This window comes from Dasypus novemcinctus, chromosome 17 (assembly GCF_030445035.2).
Source record: "Dasypus novemcinctus isolate mDasNov1 chromosome 17, mDasNov1.1.hap2, whole genome shotgun sequence".
Lineage (NCBI taxonomy): Eukaryota > Metazoa > Chordata > Mammalia > Cingulata > Dasypodidae > Dasypus > Dasypus novemcinctus.
In genome coordinates, this window is record NC_080689.1 from 87,302,981 (window position 1) to 87,329,062 (window position 26,082).

General features: G+C 39.5%; 1 protein-coding gene across 4 annotated transcripts in view; it reads right to left on the reverse strand.

Annotated features, from left to right (window-relative positions):
- Positions 1-26,082, reverse strand: part of LOC131274064 (protein IWS1 homolog) — a 132,882-nt gene that overhangs the window by 16,196 nt on the left and 90,604 nt on the right. For 3 of the 4 annotated variants that reach the window (XM_071208968.1, XM_058279070.2, XM_058279069.2), the window contains exons 2-4: positions 7,287-7,348; positions 6,787-6,811; positions 2,014-2,169 (exon numbers count right to left, since the gene is read on the reverse strand). In XM_071208968.1, coding sequence (XP_071065069.1) covers positions 2,014-2,074 — 61 coding nt within the window. In that variant the 5' untranslated portion in view covers positions 2,075-2,169; positions 6,787-6,811; positions 7,287-7,348. Of the gene's footprint in view, positions 1-2,013; positions 2,170-6,786; positions 6,812-7,286; positions 7,349-8,331; positions 8,465-26,082 lie in introns of those variants that run through there. The other variant, XM_058279071.1, reaches the window with a different exon arrangement.

The following is a 26,082-nucleotide window of genomic DNA, read 5'->3' on the forward strand; positions in this document are numbered from 1 at the left end:
AAAACTTCTTTAAAAATGAAGAACATGTGAGTACTATAGGTAAAGCCCTTAGAAAAGTTGTGGTAGAGTGTCACTTGCACACGAATTTTCAATTAGTAAATCTGAAAGGATGTGCAAAAATTTAACAGTTGGTACTTAACGACAGAACCTAGAGGAGTATAGAAAATGGAGGGAAAGTCAATCAAATTTCAATATACAGTTTTTTATATATTTTTAATTGTCTACAAGTACATTATTTTTTGCTGTTATCTTATGCAAAAAGCCTACTCTCCGAAATTCTTGAATACAACAATGATTTCCCTTGTTTTTTTTTTTTTTAACGTATTTGGAAATCCAGGGAGTGCAGAGTGCTGAGTTCTGTTTGTTATCTTTGATGTCTGGGCCTCAATGGGAAGTCTCACTGGCTGCACACAACTCGGAAACATGTGGGTAAACATCACCCATGTCTGTGTTCAGAAACAATATTTTGATGTGAAGCCTCTGTGAGACCTCTCCATGTATCTATTAAGGCAACACCCCACTTCCCAGTACCAAATCTGGCTAGTTTCCTAGTGTTTCCATAATAAATTGCCACAAATTGGGTGGCAATTGAGAACAGAAACTTATTCCCTCACAGATCTAGGGACAAAAACTCCAAAGTTATCGTGTCCGTAGCACCACTCTGTCTCTCTGAGGAGCCTAGCCAGGAATCATTCCTTGACTCTTCCGGCTTCAGGTGGCTCCAGGTGCCCTGGCTTATGGCAGCACAACTCCAGTCTCTTCTTCCATCTTCCCATGGCCTCCTCCTCCCAGTGTCGGTCCATCTTCACACAGCTTTCTCCTCTGTCTCTTACCTTCTTATACGTGCTCTAGTCATAGAATATTAACACCCACCCTTAATTCAATAGACCTCATCTTAATCACATCTGCAAATACATTATTTCCAAATGAGCCCACCACACACAGTTACCAAGGATTTCTGAATGTAATTTGTGGGACACAATAAAACACCTGAATTTTTGTCATGGGAGTTACATGACAATATGCCTTTGTCAAAATGCACAGAGGGGTAGACAGGAAGCATGATTCTCCAAAACAATGTACTGGTACTGTCCCTTTAATTATACACACATCCATAATAATGAGAGTGGTCAACAGGGGAAACAGTGCTGGGTCTGCACTGGGAGGATGGCAGGGAAACATGTTGGAACTTTTTGTACTCTCTGCACAATTTTTATGTGAATCTAAAACTCCTCTAACAATTTATATCATTCTTATAACAATCTCACAGCACTTTTTTGAAGTCAACTCTTTCAGCTAAAGTTCATAAATAGATTAATGACCAAACATTGCCTTGAAATGCTGTTTACCAGTAAACACAAACCAACTTTTGTCAGTGCCTCTTTCATTATGTGGTTGTGGTGCTATCTACTAACACGATTAATAAAGTTGTGACTTGACCCAGTGGTTAGGGCGTCCCTCTACCACATGGGAGGTCCGGGGTTCAAACCCCGGGCCTCCTTGACCCGTGTGGAGCTGGCCCATGCGCAGTGCTGATGCGTGCAAGGAGTGCCGTGCCACGCAGAGGTGTCCCCCGCATAGGGCAGCCCCACGCACAAGGAGTGCGTCCTGTAAGGAGAGCCGCCCAGCGCGAAAGAAAGCAGCCTGCCCAGGAATGGCGCTGCACACACGGAGAGCTGACACAACAAGATGGCACAACAAAAAAAAAACACAGATTCCCATGCTGCTGACAACAACAGTAGCAGACAAAGAAGAAGACGCAGAAAATAGACATAGAGAACAGACAACTGGGGTGGGGGGAAGGGGAGAGAAATAAATAAATCAGTAAATCTTAAAAAAAGAGAAAAAGAACCTTACAAGGTATATTTAAAAAAATAATAATAAAGTTGTCAAACATTAATTTTTAAAAAGATGGCATCTTGGCCTTTGTATAGGTTTTCCCTCAGTAGGGGACACTACATAAACTACAGGCAACATTACTGAGGCAATACAATGATTGCAATTCCACTGTACCTTCCAAAGAAGAAGAGTTGCTTGGGGATGTTTGATGTCCCTTCCTCTTCCTTGGCCACATGGTGATTTTGCGACGTCTGACAGACTGGGAATGGCGGGCAGTAGACTTTTTGGATTGAGTAGCACATTTTCTCTTTTTATACTTGAGACATGAACCTGGGAAACGCATGCACAATAGAAATATCAGTTGGCATGTTATTGACAGTTGAGCATAGGAAATCTTCAATGAATTATTTAGAGTTCAAACTATCATCCTCTTATTAAGGAGCTTCCCAGAAGACCCCATTGGGTCTAATTTTGGTTTCAAAAGATGTTGTAGTTTTGTGTTGTTCACTTTAGAAACTCAACAGACAGATGTGGGATGCCCTTATGTAGATGAGTCAGCATAGGAAAGCAGCAAAGCACGGTGACCAATGTGTGCTAGTGTCTGATCATCTGGGTTCAAATACCATTTAGAGGCCACCCAAGCCAGGTTATAGCTTGTAAATTTTCTGGGTTCAGTTTTCAGCACTGTCATTTGAAAACTTTAATAAGATCTACTTAATCGTGCATATTATGAAACTGAAAATGAGTAAATGCAAGCAAATCCTTAAGAAAAATGCCCAATATGTCATAAAAGACTTAGAAGAGTTCAATTGTTAAAGGTTGGGAGGAATAAGCAAGTATTCTACTAGTGCTTTGCTCCAGAGAGGGTGGCTTGTCCTGAGCCTTGATGGCTCAGGACAGGGGAGGCGTGACACTGACTTTCAGCCCTACATGGGTGTGATGCTTTAGAGCTCCTGGAGAACATGTGCAATGTCCTGTCACCCCCAAATGAGTCCTGTGTGTTCACAACATTGCTGAGTGAAGGATTTGGGTCAGGAAATGTAAGCGCTACCCCAACTTGGCAAATTCCAGGGGTTCCAAGTTCCCTCCCCGGAGCTGTGGACAAAGGCCAGCCAAGTACTTGATTCCAGGGAAGAGAATGACTCAAATCCTCACCCTACTGTCTGCCTAAAAGTTAATTCTCTGATGCAGAACATGACTCAGTTTCCCCCAAATGGAGTTCCTCTGAAGGACCAGGGAATCTTGTGGACATCCTACCCCAAACTATTCACACTGTCAGCTGCCTTGTACAAGACTTCCTGGGGGTCAGCTAACCACTCCTGATGACCAGTCATCAGCTTGGCTACCACAGTGGCTCAGAACCCAGGATTTTCACAAATAACTGCCCAGGGTAGCTCTGCAAAGCACTAGCTCCCTTCAACCAGTGAAGCCTGAATAAGCAGTGAGGAAGGAGAGAGTCCCATCCCTAGACATAGCTTAGAATCCCCATCTAGGGATTTCCTCAGCAACCCGGGCCTGTATTCCTTTGGGTCCCACACTCTGATCAATTAAGGGATTTCCTTTCTACTCCCTCTCCCAGGCTGCCCTCAGAAACCTGCATCCTCTGCTATCATCCCACAGAAATCCTGCCAGGAAATCCCAGGTACTTTCCTTTGTAATCTCTGGTCCAAAATGCAGATGTTTTCCATGCATTTCAGCACGTGTATTCAGAAGAATGTTCTCTGTAATTTCCCTTTCCCATCTTTGTCTTTCTGGAGTTCGGTATCAAGATTCTCTTGATTTGATGAAAGAGTGTCCCTCTATATCTATTCTTTGCAAGTGTGTTCTGCTTTGGCATGATGTCTTTATGAATATTGTGTGGTAAACATAGGAAGCCACTGGGACCTGGAGATTACTTTGTGGGCACGCTAACTTTTTGTATTTCTTTTTTCTAAACATTAATGCTTATTTTAATGATTGTGAAGTACACAAATGCACTTCACAGGGCTTGGTGGTTCATATAAGCACACGTGTTGTGAACACCCTGACCTACACTCAGAATGTGTCCAGCCCCTGGCAGCCTAACGTTTGCTACTTCCTGTCAGTAGCCCCCAGCAATTACCACCATTCTGACCGTGATTGCCGTAATTTAGAGTTCTCTCTTTTTCACACCCTATCAATGGAAGCACACAGTATAAACTCTTTTGAGTATGGCTGGATGTTATATCTGAATATTGTGGGAATTCCAAGCTGTTGCTGTGTGAATCAACGTTCGCTGTTTGGAATGCCAAGTAATTATATCACATTAGGACATTGAACAATAAGTGTATTCCTTCTACATTTTATACACTGTATTGTTTCCCTGAATGACTACTCAGGATCTAACTGTTGCAAATGAGTCTTTGCAGGCCTTTCTGTGGACATCGCATTCATGCCTCATTCATGGCCCTTAGATTATATAGAACAAGGACAGGGACTGCTGGGTCACAGGTGCACATGCCTCTAATCCATACCAGAACACTGTTTTCCAGGTGAATGTAACAGCGCCCTCCCCACAGCATCATGGGTGAATTTCTCCATGTGTGCACCCATTCTTGGTGTTCATCTTTATACCCAGGTCATTCTGGCACATTTAAGAGGCATCCAGAGCATCCAGGATACAATTATCCCTTCTATACATCAATGCAATTGACATATATTGTATAGGTGACACCTTCTGCAAAAGAACCTGTACTGTGGATGATTTGACAGGAGACAAATATCAAAACATTTTAGTTCTCCTTTTTTTTTTTTTTTTGCCTTTTAATATCTTGGAGAATGAGATATTCAAGTTAAGATTTTCATTCCATTTGTTTCCCGGCAAAAATATGAAATGAAAACACCTATCTGTACTTTGAATATATTTTTGTCATACAGGGTATAGTCTTATAAGTAACACTACAAACAAACCATGCAAAGAAATCAATTCTGTGATGTACTTCAAAATCTGGCAAAAGTTTTCTATGAAGATAGACAGGTCACTAACGCAAAAGACTGTTAAAAGGAATCCTTCCATTTAAGTTAAGCATTTATTTTATTTATATAGTCATGCTTCATAACCACTGAAGCACCTTAAAAGTCTTAAGTGAGTTGTTATGAAAAAAAAAAAACCTAGAGAAAATCAATATTTGCTATAAAACAGAAAGAAGTGAGTCTTTAGAGACAACAATGATTACAGGAGGGAATGAAAGAAGGAGGAAGGAAGGCAGGGAGGGAGGGAGGAAGGGAGGAAGGAAGGCAGGGAGGGAGGGAGGGAGGGAGGGAGGGAGGGAGGGAGGGAGGGAGGGAAAAGTTCAGGAAAAAATGAGAAAAAGATTCCTTGGATTTCCAGCTCAGGATTCCTAAAGTGTCTTACAAATGGTAAATCTACAAATGCATAAATAGTAATGTGTTCATTATGACACAACCTGCATCCCATAACACCATCTGTTCTGAAGCACAGCTTAACCACCTTTAAAACCATTTCACCTTCTGCAGGTCCATTTATGCTGCCTCTCCATTTGTTGTCCCTTTTATGGAAGTTTACAGTTTATTTAGGGTCTGGAATTTTGAGTTCTGGGCACAGTATTTTGTGTATTTATTCAGTAATCTGTTGATATATAGGAAATCCAATTTTGAAATTTAAAATGTTGAAATCCTAACATTTAAGGTTACTCTTTTTGCTATTGTGTTTTCCTTCTCAAAAAAAATTTTTTATATTTATAGAAGTTGTAGATTATGAAAATGTTACATAATAACAAGTTCCTCTTTTATTCCTTGTGTGTGTTCATGAATGAGCTGGTGCGTGATCTGTGATGGCACTAAGCAGCCCACACTGGAGAATTCATTAAGGAGATAGGCATGGGTTGAGCACAGAGGATCTCTAACCAGGCACACAAGACAGTTCAATAAGGGTGACCTGGGCTAACAACCAAGGGAAATTTTGAGTTCTTACCTTCTGCTGTACACACAACTCATGGCTTGCAAGACTGGCACATTTCTTGGGCTACTGGCATTAATGTTAGCAAATACACTAGAAGAATCTCCCGATTTTAATCAGATACTGGCCAGGTAATGATGAGTGACCCAAATCTAAGAGATATTGACTTTCTTTCCCTACATAGTGACTTTGAACTCTCAGATATGTGACTGGACAAATGCATGTGAAATTAGCAGTACGGTAATTTGAGAGGTAATCTGGGTTATGTGACACTGGCAAAATCTTATAATGATGAGCAGTGGTTGAAAACTCGGTAGGCTTGAAAACTTTCAAGTACATGCATGGATGCCAATGTTGTCCAAATTTCCCATGTACAGTGTTTGATATCTCCATGTCTGAGCTTTAGATGCAGGTTCAGTTTCAAAATTGGAGCCTCATGCCTGGGTACAGAACTTGGCTCTAAATCTTAGGCTCTAGTGAGACTGTTGACATAGGTCTCTGTGCCTCTGCATTCCAGCTGAGGTGTCAGTATTTTAAACACATGCGTGACATATGGCTGTGATGAGGATTTAATAAGTTACTGTATGTAAACTGTGCACTGGCCAGAAGGAATCATTTTCTTGGTAGAGTTGACAATGTTGATTTACCCGTGTAAACAGGAACACTGCCTAGTATGAATAAATACAAGCACACAGACATACACACATTCAGATTCACAGTTACACAACACAGACTTACTCATTGACAGGCCTCAACTACAATCAATACTAATCCACACTACCCAAGGGCAACCCAGCTGCTTCCAGAAACATGATCAAAGTTGAAGAAACATGATCAAGGTTCTTTCCCTTGAGATCAGTTTTTCTCACACCATCCCCAATTCTCACTCCCACAAGGAACTGGGAATTATCCCAATTATCCCCACCTAAGCCATCATGGAAAGCCCACCTATTCATCTAGATTTCTATTATTTTCTATCCCCAGCCATTCAGTGATTCCAGAATACACACCTTGTTCTCTTGTTCTTGAGGCTACCTGTAATGGAGGAAAAGAAAGCATGTGAGAGTCAGATTAGGCTGGGTATCGTTTACACAGGTCTTTTGCTCTCTTAGTTGCTATAGAAAACCAGGTGGGGATCCACTCTTAAGTCAAAGAACAAAAAAGCAAAGTAGAGGACACCTTTAGAAAAGGTGCAGACCCTCCCAGAATGTATTTCCTTCTATTCCTTTTTGGCAGACAATTACAAAATTATTAATCTAAGGAGAAAAAAATGCCACTAAGGCAGGGGGTCTTCTACATAGTGTCTCCCAACTGACACCACCGATGTTGAAGGCCCTCTGGCACCAGCTGTCCGTTGGTAAGAGAGTCTACCCATTCCTGCTTACCCCCAAGTAGACAGTACCTAAATTCTATACTCTACATGATGAATTTTTCAACTCTGAATTTGATTGCAAAAGAAAGAAACCAAGAAACCAACACATTTATTTTAAATAAAGAACGTCAACCCTACCTTTGTGTTAGATGGGTTCTCCTCATCTGCCCTGGCATTAGGGAGTTCCTCAGATGGGTCACCTGTGGGAGGTGGGAAGACACAGAGTAACTCTCAGTATATCAGGAATACTTCTCATGAATTATTCTGGGAACATTGCTTACTCGTGATGCTTCTCTTTATGGATGTTGGTTATACCAAACCTGAACTGGGCTGCTACTGGGCCACCGACTGCATAAATGTTATTTCTCTTCTCATCTATATACATTATCTTTTTTCTCTGTGTGGGAAAGTGTCAAAGCACTTGCTTATCTATCAATGTCTATGAGTTCATTTTCCTATTTTTCTATCTATTGCTGTGTGTTGAAAGATATGCTGCTCATTAGGTGGTGGAGAAAAAAATTACAGTATTTCCCCCATACTTACCATTAGGGAGGGCAGTGGGTAAGTGAAAGCATCAATAAGTAAGTTTGTCAAATGAAAATTTTGGATAAACCCCAAGGATAAAAGGAAAGGTGCATATTGGTTCATTTACTGACATTTAGAAACTCAGGTTCTTAAAACTAGCTTTGGAAAACTAGTTATATGAATGGAAGCAATAGATTCCCTAAACATACTGAGTTATGTATGCATTTCAGGATGCTTAGAAATGGTAAAGCATGTTAAAAACCAACTTTAGTACACTTCGTCTTATGAAATGCCTCACTTCTGATGTCTAGCCATCCATTTTAACTCCAAATTCTGAAATAAATAATTTACTTGGCCCTTGCTGAGTTAAAAAACAGCGGCAAAACAGACATGGAGCTGAGGAGAAGATGGAAGGGTACAGAACATTAAAAGAAATACTAAATTTTTCTAATGGGAGATTCATTTTAAGGCAACCAGCTTGATAGAAGGATCTAAAATATGAACGAAGTAGTAAGAGACAAGTATAAAGCTCATCCGAAATGTTGTAGGATGAGTTAGAGAGGAGAAACTAGAAACGAATGAGGAGAATATTCTGTTGAAAAATCACTAGCCAAATTGAGGGGTAGTAGCTAGATTAAGTAAGTCAGTATGTTCACACCTCTTGAGCAGCAATTGAGATTTCCCATCTCTATGAGCCGTACGAACGAAGCTGGGAGCTTTTCCACCTGCCACCAACTTCAAATCTCTCTGGGCACAGAGTGACAGTTAGAACCGTGAGGCAGATGTGCATCATGAAGTAACCATGGCGACCAGTCATCACAGAATTTTCAGAGGGAATGCCTTCTCCATATTGCAAGGTCCAACTGCTGCTGTGCGGCCATTTTCCTTTGCCACCAGCAATGACTGGGTGTTCTTATTTCTCCACATCCTCTCCAGTACTTGTTATTTTCCATGTCTTAATAAGAGCCATTCTAGTGGGTATGTTATGATATCTCATTTTGGTTTTGAATTACATATCCATCATAGCAATGACAGTGAGCATCTTTTTATGTGCTTTCTTGCCATTTTTTACCCTTTGAAGCCATATCCAAGACTTTTGCCCATGTTTCAAAATGTATTTTTAGTTTCATTTTTTCACTGTTAGAAACATTTATTTTGATTCAGTCTACCATAAATAACTCAGGAGAGATTCCACTCAGCCTCAGATGCAATATTTTGTTTATTTTTCAGAGATATATACATCACACAAAATGTTCCATTAAAAAATGAAGGAGATTCCCATATGCCCCATTCCCCACAACCCCCATTTTCTCACATCAACAACTTCTTTCATTAGTGGTGTACATTCATTGCATTTGATGAATACAAATTTTGGAACATTGCTACACACATGGATTGTAGTTTACTTTGTAGTTTTCACTCTCTCCCAGTCCATTCAGTGGGTTATGGCAGGATATATAATGCCCTGCATCTGTGCCTGCAATATCATTCAGGCCAACTCCAAGTCCCCAAAACGCCCCCATAATATGCCTCCTTTTCCCTGTCACTGCCTTGAGCAACTCCAGTGGCCACTGTCTCCACATCAGTGATATAATTTCTTCCATTGCTAGAGCCACAATAATTCCGTAGTCGAATACCGGTAAGTCCACTCTAGGTCATATTTCATTTCCCAATCCTGAGGACTCTGGCATGGCGATGCCCACTTCACTGCAATTGACAGCAGCTTTGTCCGTTTTTTAATTGGGTTGTCTTTCATTCTATATATGTCGACCTTCATGATACTTTATATTTTCTAGATAGAAAACCCTCATTGGATATATGGTTTCCCCATATATCCTTCCATAGAATTAGATTGCTTTTGCTTTCATTATAAAGGCATTTTAGGCACAAAGGTTTATAATCTTGATTAGGTCTCACTTATCTATTTTTCTTTTGTTGCTTTTGCTTTGGGTGTAAAATCTAAGAAGACATTGCCCTGGAGAACTCCCTCCCACCCATGCATTCCCAATCAATGATACCTCACTCCAGAGTTTCCAACAACTGAGGGAGGGCTGAGTTCCCATTCCGGGAAACTCTGCCCCACTCCCCACTGGAGCAGCAACAATACCCAAGTACAAGGGCAAAGACCAGTGAAGAAGGATGGTCCAGTGATGGGCCCTTGATACTGATGACTATGTTTATGGGCCTAAGTGCTTTAAATTACAAGTAGGCCTAAACTGTAGGGTGCCTAAGAGTTACATCCCAAGAGCCTCCACATTGCTCAAATGTGGCCACTCTCTAAGCCAAACTCCGCATGTAAGTGCATTACCTTCCCCCCAGTGTGGGATATGACTCTGGGCATGAGGCTCCCTGGTACTGAGGTATTACTACCAACACCTGCTGGTGATGTACCTAGAAAAAGACCTTGAATAAAACGGGTAAGTGGTAAAGACAGATGAGTTTATATGGCTAAGAGACTTCAAAATGAGTTGGGAGGTCTTCAGAGGGGTTGCACTTATGCTCATCTCAGCAGGATCTCAGAGACAGCCAAAGTAGGTACAACCCCAGGGAAGGGTCCTTCTGAGGGGTACAGACACACCCAGGTTCTCTGATCATGACAGATGGCTCTGGAGTTCACTGCCTCATCAGTGGAATTTGTGCTCCTGAGTGTGCAGTTGGATTCAGATGTGACTTCTCTATGCATGCTTCTTCTGTCACTTTTCCCTTACCTGTGATAGGTGCTGGGTTTGGCATATGCTCAGGAGACTTGAATCTCTGGACTGCCTATATGCCAGCTGGGTCCTGGGCCTCAGCAGAGTTGTAACACCTACTCTCCTTTTCTTTGGACTTGCCCATGTCAACTAACAGGGAGGTGAGGATAGTCAACCACTGCACCAGGGAACCAAGAGAGTGTACAAATGCAAGCGGGAGAATTCCACCCATCAGCCATGTGGGATCTAAGCCCCCTTTTGATTTTAAAGTTGGAGTGGACATGGCCATCCCAGGGTCCTCAGGATGCAGGAATAAAATAGAATGGATTTACTGGTATTCTCCTATAGAATTGTCATGACTCTAGCATTGGAAGAATTAAATTATTTCATTGATGTGAAGACAGTGGCCATGGGAGTTGCCAAAGGCAGGGACGGGGGAAAAAGAGGTGTGATATTGGGGCATTTTCAGGACTTGGGAGTTCTCCTCAATGATATTGCAGGGACAGATGCGGGCATAATATAACCTGCCATAACCCACTGAAAGGACTGGGAGTGAATGCAAACTACAAAATAAACTATAATCCATGCAGTGTAGCAATGCTCCAGAATGTGCTCTTCAAATGCAATGAAATCTACCGCCCTAATGAAAGAAGTTGTCGATTGGAAGGAGTGTGTGTGTGTGTGTGTGTGTGTGTGTGTGTGTGTGTGTGTGTAATGCAGTATATGGGAACCTTTATATTTTTTAATGCAATAATTTCTGTGATCTATGTATCCTTAAAGTAAGAATGATAATAATAAAAAATATTTTTAAAAAACAAAACTAAATATTGCCCAACTCATGGTTCTGAAGAACTTCTTAAGTTTTCTTCTACAAGTTTTATGTTCCTAGTTCTTTTAAGTCTTTATACGTTTCAGTTAATTTTTGTATATGATATGAGATAGTTGTCCTCCATCATACTTTTACATATGGATGCCCAGTTCTGCCAGCATCAGTTATTGAAGAGACCATTATTTCCCCATTGAGGGTACCTGGCATCCTTGGGAAAAATCAATTGGCCATGAAAGTGAAGGTCAATTTCTGAACTCTCACTTTGATTCCACTGATCTATATATTTATTCTTAGGCCAGGACCATGTTTTTATGACCACTGCTGCTTTGTAATAAGTTTCAAGTCAAGAAAGGTGTGTCCTCCAACTCTGTCTTTCATGATGGTTGTGACTTTTCAGGATAGCATATCCTTCCAAATAAATTTGATGATTGTCTTCCATTTCTGCAAAGCTGTTTATTGCAATTTTCATTGGGATTGCATTGAATCTATCATTCGTTTTTGGTAGAGTTGATATCTTGGCAATATTTAGCCTTCCAATCCGTGAGCATGCAATGTCTTTCCCTTTATTAGGTCTTTGATTTCTGTTTGCACGGTTTTGTAGTTCCCATACATAAGTTCTTTACAACCTCGGCTATATTTATTCTGAGATAGTTGATTTAATTGTAATTGGAAATGGATATTTTTCTTCATTTCCTCCTTGAAACGCTCATTACAATCATTCACAAATATTACAAATTTGTGGGTGTTTATCTCATAGGACATCACTTTGCTCAATTTCTTTCTTGCTCTAGTTAGTATATTTGTTGTAGATTTATGAGGCTTTCTATACATGGAATCTTGTGGTTTGCAAATAGTGAAAATGTTACTTCTTCCTTTCCAATATGGATGACTTTTATTTATTTTTCTTCTCTGCTTGCTCTAGCTAGAATGTCCAGTACAATGCTGAAGAGCAGTGGTGACAGCGGGCATCCTTGTTTTGCTCCAGATCTTAGAAGGAAAGCTTTCGATCTTTCATCATTCAGTATGGTATTTGCAGTGGTTTGTTCCCTATATGCCTGTATTAGTCAGCCAAAGGGGTGCTGATGCAAAGTACCAAAAATCTTTTGGCTTTTATAAAGAGTAATTATTTGTGGTAAAAACTTACACTTATAAGGCCATACAGATTCCAACGCATGGCTGCTTCCCAACCAAAGTCAATTGCCATGTGTTGAGACAAGATGGTGGGTGTTCTCTGCCTCCTTGTTTCTTCCTCTTAAGGCTGCCCGCCCAGTTTCTTCCAATCTCAGCTTTATGCTGGCATAGGGCTTGTCTCTCTGGGCAAGCAATCAGGCAAATGACTCATCTCTCCTCAGGGCTCCAGAACTGACAAAAGTTCTCTGTTCCTTGTCTTCTTCTCTCTTCCTGTGTGTTGTCTTGAGTAAGAGTCCTTGATAAGGGGTGGGTACTCAAACATGAGTCACACCCTCCTGACTTGGTTGAATCAAAGCCCACATTTCACAGGTCAATTTTAAAAATATATTTTTATTTATTTTTAAAAGATACTTAAGATTACATAAAATGTTTCATAAAAACAATATAAGGGATTCCCATATGCCCAACTCCCCACCCCTCCCACTTTTCCTCTCATGAACAACTTCTTTCATTAGTGTGGTACATTCTTTGCAATTGATGAACACACTTTGGAGCATTGCCACCAAGCATGGATTATAGTTTACATTGTAGTTTACATTCTCTCCCACATAATTCTGTAGGTTTTGGCAGGATATATAATGGTCTGTTTCTGTCATTGCAGTGTCATTCAGGACAATTCCAAATCTTAACTGGTAATTTAGTTAAAGACCTCTGTGGTGAATCTAAGGCAATCAAAGTGGGTTACACTCAGAGGAACAGGCCCATTTACAAAATAATGTCTTTCGGGGGTTTACAAACATAATGACGCTTGGGAGGTCCATTGGTTATTTCAAACTGCCACAGTGTTCATTCTCGTGTACAGGGCATTTCCTTTTATTCTTACTTTTCTAAGTGATTTTATGAGGAAAAAAACCAGGATTTTGTCACATGCCTTTTCCACGTAAATTGAGATGATCATTTTTGTTCCCTTTTTGTCAATATGGTGTATTATATTAACAGATTTTCTTTTTTTGGAACCACGCTTGCATAATGGGGATAATTCCACTCCTTTTTATGACTAAATAATATTGCAATCTGTGCCTGTATGTGTGCGTGTGTGTGTGTGTGTGTATACCATGTTTTGCTTATCTATTCATTAGTTGATTGATAATTTGAGGTCCTTCCATCTTTTCACAATTCTGGATAATGGCCTTATGAACACTGGTGTACAAACATCTTTTCATGACCCTGCTTTCATTTCTTTAGGGTATATATCTAGTGGTGGATTGCCAGGTCATATGGTAGTTCTATACTTAGATCTCTCAGGAATCCCCAGTCTCTCTTCCATAGCCACTGGCCTTGAAAGAGTGTTCCTTTTTGTCCTCATCCTCTCTACATGTTATTTTCTGTTTTTAATAGCAACCATTTTAGTGAAAAGGTATCTCACTGTGGTTTCAATTTGCATTTTCCTAAAGGCAAATGGTGTTGAGCATCTTTTCAAGGTCCTTCTGGCCCTATGCTTATCTTCTGTGGAGAGCTGTCTTTTCAAATCATTGATTGGAGGTTTTTGATGTGGATTTCATCTCTTTACTTGTAACTGCTCTGTTGAGACTTTCTTTTCTAGAGTCACTGTAGGTTGCTCATGTGTTTCTAGGAATGTATCTATTCCGTCTAGGTTTCTAAATTGTTGGCATACAATTGTGTGCTCTTAAGATCTGTTACAGCTTGATGTTCTTTTGTGACTCTCAGAAGATCAAGTAATTAAACTATACATGCCTGTGAGCGTGTGGTTCGATTGGACTGTGTCTGTGAGGCATAACATAATTTGGGTCTCCACACTCTTGCTGGTATCTCCTGTATTATACATAGAGAAGTAGATCAAAACAGAGAAAGACAGGTGCCATTTTTACCCTGCAATGTGAGAAAGATCTTCAGATCTCTAGCTGCCATAGCTGAAGAAACGTGATAGCCAAGAGGTTAAACCCATGGAGCATATCAAAGCCAAAGAGACCAGCCCTGCCATATGCTTCATTGCCTACAGCTAGCTCAAGGGGAATGCAGCCTGGAGGAGAGGGCACACACAGGCTGTCACCTTCTCTTGCCATGTTGCAGGACTTCAGTTCTGCTAGCAGCCAACCTTTGATGAGAAAGCATCTCTGATGATGCCTCAGTTTGGACATTTTTGCAGCCTCAGAACTGTAAGTCTTTACCCTAAGAAATTCCCTTTACAAAAAGCCAATGCAGTTTTCGTATATTGCATTAGCTATCTTTGTCAAAGAAGAACAAGATCATTTTTATTCCTGTGGGATCAGTATAATGTTTCCTGCTCTTTTCTGAAATTACTTATTTGCATCCTCTTCCTCTCTTTCTTTGTCTGCCTAGCAAACAGTTTGTCAATTTTATTGATATTTCCAAAGAACCAACTTCTAGTTTTCTTAATACTTCTCTATTGTTTTTGTTTTTTATTCTCTATTTCTTTTATTTATTATGTAATGTTTGTAATTTCTTTCTGCTTGTTTTGGATTTAGTCTGTTGTTCTTTTTTGCTAGATCCTCCTGGTGTGCATTTAGGTCTTTGATTTTTCCTTTCTTCTTTTGTAGTGTAATCATTGAGGGGAAAAAATTTCCCTCTCAGTACTGCCTTCATTGCATCCCATAGTTTTGCTTGTAGTGTATTTGTTTTCATTCATCTCAAAATATTTCCTAATTGCGTTTCTGCGTATTTTTTGACTTGTTGGTTTGCCATTTGAGCTGTGGCATATTAGGACCCTCCCTTTAAAAAAAAGTTCCTCCCACAAAGTTACTGGTGGTGAAAATCAAAGCCCCAGAAGATGTTCCTGAGCCATAAGAAGGGCCCAAATACTGACCTAAACTCCTGGCTCTACATTACAAACCCTGACCTAAATAAGAGTGTTATTTCCCTTACATGAATTCCACTGATAGTCTAGATAAAGTCCAAACGTTTGACTTTTCTTCAGTCTGTATCATCTGTGTATCTTTTTCTTGCCTTGAGTCTTTCTGGGTGTCAAGTGACTATCTTGAATGACCATTGGTCTGCATTGCTCACAAAGTGTCTCTAAACCACAGCCATTCCAGACCAACCGTCATGAAAACACCTGGTTTTATGTATAAAGTCTGCGAGTCCCCGATTTTCTTCCTGACTACCATCTGCACACCTTCCTGAAGAGTCTAGTCTGAGAGTGGGCAGTGAGTGCACAAGCACTAAGAATGTACCTTCCCTGCTCAGATCCTTCCTCACCAAATTGAGTCTATTCTGGAAGCCATTGATCTGAGACCTTGTAGTTCATTTCATGTTTACTGATCACAAGAGGTATTAAATGCCTTTTCATACCCTTTTTCATTTCAGGAACTCACTACAGATCCTATGATTTCTTGGACACTGTATAAGGGACACTGAGGGTCATTTGTTCTTTCACATCCCTCCTCATCCTGTTGATAACCCCGCCTGCTTTCAGCTGATCCCCAAACCTCAAGTGAGACAGCCAGGCCTGTTCCTAGAGATAGACTTTGTCCTTCCCTATGAGTCCCAATAAGACATATGAGGGAATTATGTCCTTCTGTTAAATGGGAGAATTACATGCCCATACTCAGTCAACACCTATATACATCAGAAAATCCCTCCAATTCCTACATATGTAGGTCAGCCAGATCTCAACCAAAGACCACTCCATGTGATACGTTTTAAACTATCACAGTCTGACAAAAGAGAAAGGCTTCACCATGATGAGTTTTCACAAGGCTTCACCCTCTTCCAGCAGAGAGGACAGCAGCAGGGAACAGACAGTGAGTGCAATTCTGAATAGAAGGAAACAGATCAAGGACTCATTCAATAAAATGTAACTACAGATGGCCAGTTCCATTCAGAAATCGCACTGCAGCCTTGGAATTCAACTTACTATCCAGTCCTTTCTTGTGTCTCACCCCATTTGCTTTCTTTGTATATCAAAAATAATTACATATATGCAAATGCAAAAATCACAGTGATCCCTGTGGATGTGGGTTAAAATGCATATATTGATGTGAGTTCATGAAGTTGATTCTATAAATAGATATAGAATTAATATTAAACAGAGGCAAAGAACTGAAAGGTGGGTGATACGGCAGTCTATATAGATTGTCTTCTATTACTCCTCCCCAATGCATTGATGCTCAGGAATGCTGCTCCTTTCTTCTAGTCTAGATCTAAATAAGGACTTGATTGCCTCATGGTGTGGTGACAACATCAGAGGATCCCCTTGCCTCTATGGTAGCCAAATTAGGGTTCACTTCATGGAGACTAAAATTGCCAGATTTGAGTGGGTAATTTCTTTAATTCTTTTTATCCCTGATGTCAGATATAAACTCTCTTTTCTTAGAATCTTCCTCTGGGCTACTTGTAAGGCTGCATAGATTGTACTCTACTGGCCAGCTCAGGTTCTCTGTAAACTCTGCTTTAGCCTGGTGGGGTGAGGATCAGGACTCTTAGTCTCTGAACTGAAGGGAAACCTCCAGTGGCATTGTATGGGCTCATGTAAATGGCATTTCACTTATCACATGACTTTGAAACATACATCTGAGTGATTTGATTAGGGCTACTTCTGTTCTATTGGAACGGAGCATTTTTTCTGAGACCCATTTCTCCCAGGAAGGATGAGTCCCTCATTGACCTCTAGAGCACAGTGTCAACTTTTCACTTCTAGAGCAAAAAAGATTGATCTCCGATTGTCGCTGGTAGGTCCTCAGTGCATTTGTGAGCTGGTGGAAGGGGCAAAGCTTGGCCAGGTAATTGTCCATAAGGAGCCAATGTAAAGCATGTGTCTATGGATACATAATTTTGGTGCAAGAAAATTTGGTCAAAGGCAAATCCCATCCTGATTGACTTGTGCCTGGGATGCAATGCAGGAAAGAGCATGCACAAACACAGCTGGATGCGAAAGTCTGTGCGAAAGGTGTGCAAAAGTCTACAACCAAGCCCCACAAATCTCTTGCATTTCTGGACTTTCTGATGCTGGAAAATTTCATTGACCCATATAGCCACCATTTCCATACTTCATCCTTTACTCCTGAAGTTCAAAGGTTCCTTCTTGCATAATTTTTATTCAGCCTGAAGTAGTCCTCTTACACCTTTATAGAGCAAGTACTCTGCTGATGAATTCTCTTGCTTCTCAAGTCTGTCCTTCTGTCATAATTTTCCCTTCAAATCTAAAGTAACATTTGCTGTCTAGACTTTCCTTGGTTAATAACATTTCCTTTCTTTCAGCATTTTAAAGTTTCAATCTCTTCTGGCCTGTATGAAATCACAAAAATCACCGTCCTTCAAATAGTTATTTTCCAACATGAAATGTACATCATTATCCTTGCCACTTTGCAAGATTTTGTCTTTGACTCCATTTTTGGTTCTTTGATTATATTCTCTCGTGGGGATATTTTCTGAGCTTTGTGAATCTGTTTTTCCAAAGTAGCAGGGTGTTCAATCACTTTCAACTCATATATTTTTTCTATACCAACTTCTTTCTCCCTCTTTCCATCTTTGGAATGAATATTAAAAATTTTTAATAATGTACAGTTCTTTTAGGCTCTGTTAATTTAGGTTCAGTGTGTTGTGCTCAAATCTAAATATTCATTTCCATGTTTTAATTGTTTCTGTTTTTCTACTGAGAACTCCTATCTTTGTACTCATTGCAAGATCTTACCTTTCTCACTGACCACACAAATAGTAGGAAATTTGTCTGATAACCCTTTTATGGTTACTTTAGGACTGTTTCTTTTGAAAGTATTTACCCTTGAGAAAGAAGCAGGTTTACTTAGGTCTTTGTATGTTAGGTAGTACAACTTGACAGTACTATGATTTTAAAATAATTGCATTTATTTCATGTAACTCAGAACTCTCCCAGTGTTCAGGCTGCTAGCTAGGAGGTACTCATACAAAACATAAACATTAAAGGCAAATAGACTAGTTAGTTCCACTTGGCACACAGGATCACAGTTGTGGCAGCAAAAGACTAAGAGAAATGCTTTGGAAGAAGGCTGAGTACTGCGGTGCTTTGGCCAATAAAGACTTTGAAAAGCTGCAATATATTCTGGGTATCTAGAAACTATGTGCATAGAAGGGCTGGGCACGTGCATAGAAAAGGCCTGAGAAAGTCCTAAATGATCATCTCTTGTTGAACATTAAGATTTGTACAAACAGGAGGTGTGGGGTTGTGGAGTCATAAAATAGCTGGCTTAGTGTTAAAGCCATGTTCCAGTGCACACATATAATATATCTGCAAGGACTTTTAAATTTTTGGTTGAATTTAGGCATATGTGGAATTTTCTGTCATTCACTCTCTGACCACTAAGCTATTGGGACAGAGATTTCAGTGAACATACATGAAAAATTATACTGACTTCACAAACTTAGTGCCAAATAGTGACTAAAGAAGCAAATAACTAAAACAAGAAGTCACTACAAACCATAGATTCCTGAAAATCTGGTTTCCAGACTTGCCACCTTAAAATATTTGAAGGATCCAGTTTTCACAGCATGCACTGAAACAAAAAAGAATGTCCTACACACCAGGGAAAATACAATTAATAGAATCTATCCTTCAGGAAGCCAGATTTTTAACTTACAAAGATAATAAATTAACAATTTTAATATGTTCAATGAATAAAAGGAAAATATGAGAATAATGTCTTACCAAATGGAGAATATCAATAGAGGGTAGAAAGTATAAAATCAACTGAAGTTGAAATGCTGGAGTTGAAAAGTACAATCACTGGTATCAGAGCTTGCCTAGAGGTGGACAACAATTGTTTTCCTGACTAAAGACCTGAACAAATTTCTGAGCAGCCTGTTGTGTGCACTGTTACTCTTTAAGTCCTTTCTCTCCCAGATCTTGTCCATTCCAAAAGATGTAGCAGTGAAACCTTTTAGTTTTCATATGAATTTAACTAGTCACTAGTGATGCTGAATGACTTGTTTGTGCTTAACTCACTGCAGGTCCTGTAATTTAGTGTATAGAGAGGAGGGGATATGGTGAAGTATTGTTTCCTTCAAGACTTCTACTTCCTTCTGAGAAACCTACTCTGCCCCCAGCCTCAATGAAAATGCCCCAAAGGAGAGATACAGCATATTTCCTAGAGATATTTTGCATCCTGCCTCTTAGTCTCCAGGAGACTTATAAGAGAATAGTGGTCCTCCATTCGGAGGGAGAATTACAACCCCATTTTCTGTGAACCCAATAATTCTCAGAGGATTCCACAAATTTCTATATATCTAAGTCTGACATATCTCAATGAAGGATCTCCTCATGTCATATAAATTAATCTGTTCCAACCTCACAAAAGAGAAAGGTGATTTTTTCCCTACTCAAGCCACTTATTGATGCCATGTAATTTGAGAATCAATTTTTCCATTAAAAAAAGAAATAGAAGGGCGTTGGGATTTTTATAACTATTATATTGAATATCTAGTTCCCTGTGGTTAGTGTTGATATTGTAACATTGTTGAGTTTTGCCAACCATGCACGATGGATGTCTGTTTTCCTAGGTCTTCTTTAGTTTTATTCATGTATCTTTGCTGGTTTTCAGTTGCTTTACCCTTTCATTAAATTCACTCTTAGGTATTTTATTTGTTATAGGCTAATTGAATAGATTTTTTAAAAATCCATTTCATATTAATTTTTGTCATATTATATAAACAAAACTGACTTTTGTGTGTATTTCTCATACAATGTGTTTGCTTTAATGTCTGTATTTGTTCCAGTAGTATTGTTGTGGATTCTTTTGAATTATGTATATAAAGGATAATGTCATTTGTGTATAAGGATAGCTTTCCTTCTTCATTCCAATTTGGATAGCTTTATTTATTTTTCTTCCCCAATTACTCTGGGTAGCACTTTCAGTACAATGTTGAATAGCAGTGATGAAAGTGAGCTAATTTATTGTATTCATGACCTCATGCAAAAGACTTCCAGTATTTCACAACTGAGTCTAATTTTACCCTGGGTCATATAAATAGAGCTGTTAACAGGGTGGAAGGACTTCCACAATGACCACCTAGTCCATGAGCAGCAGAAAGTCCCAGGATATAGGAAACCTGTGAGTGTATTTCTGAAATACCAGAATGTGAGCTAATTGTAAAAGACCTACATTTTTATGATTTTGGAGAGCTTAATTCTTAATGTCCTCATGCTCAGGTTATAATAAAAAGATTGTGGTAGAATATGCCTGAAATGTTTTGATGTGTTCTTAAATTTTAAAAATTCAGGAAACCATATTAGATGAACATGTTCTTTCTAGAGATATTTTTAAAACAGTATTTTTCATGGAGGGAAGGGAAGTATTAAGGACAATCCTTGGGGACAATGGGAAATATAAAGATTACTTTGGGGGATGTCTCTGTGTGTGCCTGATAGCTATAAAACTATATGGTGGTAATATTCTAGTCCAGATCAAGAAGACACTGAACCTATGTGGTTATGAATCTATAGCAATAGAATTTTTAAAAATTTCCTGAAGAACTGCCATTGCTGAAACCAAATATGTATAAAAATAGATTGATTTAAAACTGAATGGAAAGAAAGTTAACAACTCTGTACTCAAATAACTCTAATATAAAATATAAAAACAAAGTAATTTCCATATAAAATAAATTTAAGAAACTGAAATCTAATGATTGTAGGAATGAAATACATATACATATATAAAAATAAGACAAGGCATGAAATAAAATGTAGTTATCTAATTGAAAATAACTTCTAGATAATTGATTTTGAATCTATATCAACATTTATAGAGTGACTAGATTTTGGCAATGTGGTAATATATGTTTCACTTCAAGAGAGGAGTACGTGTTAAAAGGAATATTCAGTAGTCAGAGAAAGAAAATGGACAACAAAAGTTTCAATAGAGGTATTGAGAGTGGAGAACCATTTTTAAGAGTGGTAGAAATATAGAATCTGGAAATATCAGTGGGAAAGCTTTCATATGAAAAAATGTAATAAAAAATCTGCAAAGAGAAACAAACCTTTGTTGTTGGGAAAGTTATTTTGAATCCACTTCTATTCTTTTTTTTAATTGTATGAATACCAACAGAAAAAAAATTCATGTTATTTTCAGTTACCAAGGCACTATAGGGAGAAAAGGAGTAAGTACAGCAACAAATGAATGAAAGTTTTTCCTCATGAGCTATATTATGTAATGAAATGTACTTTCTGAATAGAAGATGAAAGGCATGTAGAAAATGAAAAAATATATAAGATATCATAAATGTAAAACAGAACTCAAGAAAAATGGAAGACATGGGGAATAAGAAGAATGGAAAATATAATTTCAAAATCAAAATACAGTTGATAAGAAATAGTGTGACAATATAATGCTTAAGTAAAAAAAGAGAAGGTCTAAAGTGGGAAGCGTTGAAAAGAAATTAAACAATGAATGCTAAAGATTTGAAAAAAATATGTCAATAGATGAGGAACAGTATAGATGAGGAAGACTGAAGTCCCTGAACCAGTACACCAAAGCAAAGACATGAAACAAATGCTAAAAATTATAATTTGGTTTTTTTTTGGGAATGAAATTCTTTGAAGTTGCCTATCAAAAGTACTTGCTGAGCATTAACTTAAAAGAACTAAAGACAAGGTATATTCTAGGAAAATTATCCAGACTAAAGAAAAAATGAATAACTATACACACATTATTTAAAGTAATTAGAATCTCATCACCATTTTTGAAAGCATGATTTTGTGCCAGACGAAAATGGAGTAACATCTGTCCAAAGAAATGTGAATCATGGTTTTATACCCAGCAACAATGAAATGTAAGTCAAAAAGATATTGAAATTCAAATTACCCTGCTAGACTAAGGTTAATATTTTTGACATAGCCCCTTCCAGGTTAGTGAACAGATTTCAGTAAATTAAATTTCTAAAACATAGTGAAAGGTGAACAGATGATAAGCACCCAATTTGCAATTATTTATTCATCTAACACTCAATGAGGATTCTATGAGTGGGTGTGTGACCCTCCTGGGAGTCAATATGGAGACAAATGATTATAATTTATATAGCTCTAACTTTGTTTAGGTTGTGTTTCTATGTATGTATTTATTTGATAAATAATAAATGTAACTAGCAAAGATCAAATGCTGTTTAATAAGATATGTAAAATTAAAACCTATTTCTACAAGTTCACCTAAAACTTTTGAAGTAGAAACTCGACTGTCTGTAAATTGGCTGATTCAGAATAGAGTAAAAAGGTGAGCACTGAGGCATCTCCAAACACCATAAGATCTCCAATTCTTCTCAGCCTCAGGCTGAGGCTTCCAGCGCAAGAGATTTGCAGCTGTCAGTTGTAGGATCTGTAATACAAATGCAGGATCTGGAATCCATGGGATGGTGCAGAGATGGCCAGAGCTGGGATTTCTCCGCAATGGGTTGTAGGACCCAAAAGTCACCTCAGGCCCTGGAGAAGTGATCTTTGGTCCATGATATTCCCAGGAGCCAGATCCAGCAGGCACTGAATTCCTAGTGTAGTCTATGACAGTTTCTCTAAATTTCCAAGCAAAGGAATTTGACCTGATTGCTAGATTGGACGCCCTTAAGGTGAATGTCCTCTGAAGAGTGAAACTGATGCAGAGGAAAAGGTGGGGCTCAAGTATTCTTGAAGGAAAGACAGAGTCCTATTTACCTGGGCCAGGTGACAGGACATGCATGGAAGGGACATGCATGGAAGTGATAACCCTGCCCCCTCCTCCCTAACCCTCAGCATAGTCCAGTCTTGGAAGTTTCACATTATGAAAGGAGAGATTCCTAGAACTCTTACTTTTCCTAATTAACATTTTCTTTCTAAATCAAACACAAAGCTTACCTGTGCATTCTGTTTTTTAAAAAATTATACTGTGATACCAAAAACATACATTCTCTTACATTAAGATATTCCAACATGTAAATATTTAAAACTCTAATCATTATAATGTAAAAAAGTTATTCTATTAATAACAGTATTGCAAAATAAATAAGGGGACATTAGTGACATGTAATCTTACCTACTTTTGTCATCCCAAGTAAGCTCTGAAGAGAAATATCATTCAGGCTTTATGTTTGTTTGAATCCTACTTGCATAAATAACTTCTAAAGAACTACAGCTTGAGAAAAGGTGCATGAGCTAAACCTGGATGTGAATAGGGAACTACAGAGGCTCAGAACCCCATGGCTTAGGGAGTTAAAAGAGTCCGGTCCCACCGAGATAGAAAATAGAGCTACAGATAGCCCTACTGGCATGAGAAATACCCCAGATCATTTTTTTTCTGACTATGAAGTGAATGAAGTCTGGACATAAAGCCATGGTATCATCCTCACCTCCACTACTAGGGATGTGAACTCATACATGAACAGGATCATCAAGAATCTTCTTAATGAAGGGAATGCCAATGTGCTATCCCTTAAGGGTGGCCTTAATTCAATATGCATGAAGGCCTTATAAAGAGAGGAAGTGTAGACAAATTCATGAGCCAGAGCAGGAGACATGTATAGATATATTATTAAATGAATGGTCAAGTAAGGGTTTGCTGGAAAGCTGCCACCAGCTTCAGGGAATATATCACCAGGCTAATACCTAGACTTTACTTCTAGCCACCTAAACTTGAGACAGTCAATTACTGAGTATATACCAACTAGCCAATGGTATTATCAGCCCAGGCAAACTACCTCAATCTAACTCACCCTTTTCTAAGATACCTGAATTGGTGGCACTCAAGGTCACTCAACAGTGTTCACAGAACTCAGTAACGAAGGGAGGGACTTGGTTGAGTTTAAGTGGATTGGAGGTCAAAATTTGGTCCTGAACAGGGCTAGAACCCTCTCCTCCAAATTAAGGTGTCTTGGGAAGCTATAACTGAGCAATCTTAGGGCTTATGTTGAAAGGGTTACTAGTCCCTGAGGAGAGGTTCTCAGGACACGCTTCATTTACCTGAACTTATTTTTACCTTCCAGTTCTTATCTCCACCTCCATGTTCACACACAAGTGAATCCAGTCCACTAAACTCTTCAGGAATGCTGAATTTCCTGTAGTGTCAAAGAGTAAGTTAAGAGTCATCTGAGGGAAGCAGACTTGGCCCAGCAGTTAGAGCATCTGTCTACCATATGGGAAGTCTGTGGTTCAAACCCCAGGCCTCCTTGACCCGTGTGGGGCTGGCCCGTGCGCAGTGCTGATGCGTGCAAGGAGTGCCGAGCCATGCAGGGGTATCCCCACGTAGGGGTGTCCCACTTGCAAGGAGTGTGCCCCGTAAGGAGAGCTGCCCAGTGTGAAAGAACGTACAGCCTGCCCAGGAATGGTGCCACCCACATGGAGAGTTGACACAACAAGATGATGCAACAAAAAGAAACACAGATTCCTATGCTGCTGACAACAGAAGCAGAGGAAGAAGACACAGCAAATAGACACAGATAACAGAAAAGGCGGGGGAGGGGACAGAAATAAATAAATCTTTAAAAAAAGTCATCTGAGTGCATATCAACTTGTTTTCCTTTCCCTCCTCATCCTACCACTCCACACTAACATTTCTTTTTCCCCTCCTTCCTCCTTTTTTTTTTTTACATTTTGAATTCCTTCTGTGTATTCCCAGGGAAAAAAAAAAAAACAATATAAATATGCTCCTCCTCCTAAAAAAGTGTAGCCAACTCCAGGGAAGAGAACACACTTGCATTTCCAGAGTGACATGTGCAGGAAAAAACCTGTTGGGGGAGAGCCCAGCCTAGAAACAATTTCACAGGAGCCCCTCCATACAGTGTGGTTCAAGGCTTCTGCCTTCCAGCACAACTGCTTGCCTGGGCAATTCAGAGTTACATGAGTTAATTCAAGATGCATGGTAGATTTGGAAATGTGTGCAAAGTTAAAATACAGTGGGTGAGGAAGTTGGAGAAATTTTTTTTTATTTTTTTATAAAGATGGAGAAAGGGAAGTGCTACAAAGAAATGCTTACAAATAAGAAGCAGAGGGAGGGGAGGTGGTACAAGATGGTGTCCGAATACGTGCACCATCATCATCTCTCCTGCAAAAGGACCAGCTAAGTGGTGACAGAATCCTGCCAGAGTGGGCTGTTTCAGGAACCTACAAAGCAGGAGGTGTCTGGACATCAATCTAGAGATACTGCCACAAAATTAGGGCTTCCTCAAGGTAAAGCTGTGGGTTTCTAACACTGAACTAGGAAGCCATGGGAAAACAAATCCCTTCCCCCTAGGACTAAGGGCCTCAGTGCTCCCTGAGAACTACCAGTCACACAGCAGCATTCCCAAGCCCCAAGTTCCCCAAACACGTGAACCCCAAGCCTGTGTTTCCTGAACCCCTGCAACCCACATTTCACAGACTTACGTACCCCAACTCCACATCCTCCTGGGCCTCTGTTTCTCAAGCCCAGCCCTCCCAGAAATCCGGCATTGCCCTCGTCCTCTTGTCATGGACTATCTCCAAGAATGGGAGGGTTTAGGTGGGAGGTACAGAGGGGTCCAAGGAGTGTGGGTTCAATTATCCGGTCCCCCATTTTATTGAGTTTGGAGGAGCATATCAGCTGACTTGGGGAGAGACTAGGAAGAGAGGAGAGGCAAATTCTTTGAGAGAGCCTGATTTACCTAAATGCCCTGCGGAGATAGGAAACTTGGTCTGAGAGAAGGTGGAGTCAAAAAATTAACTAGTCCCCCTGTAGCACACCTGAGAGGGACAGTAAGACATGCTTTGCAGGCTTCCAATAGTATATTTAGGGTCCCTGGCAAGAGGTGGGTGCTCTCTCTCAAGAAATTA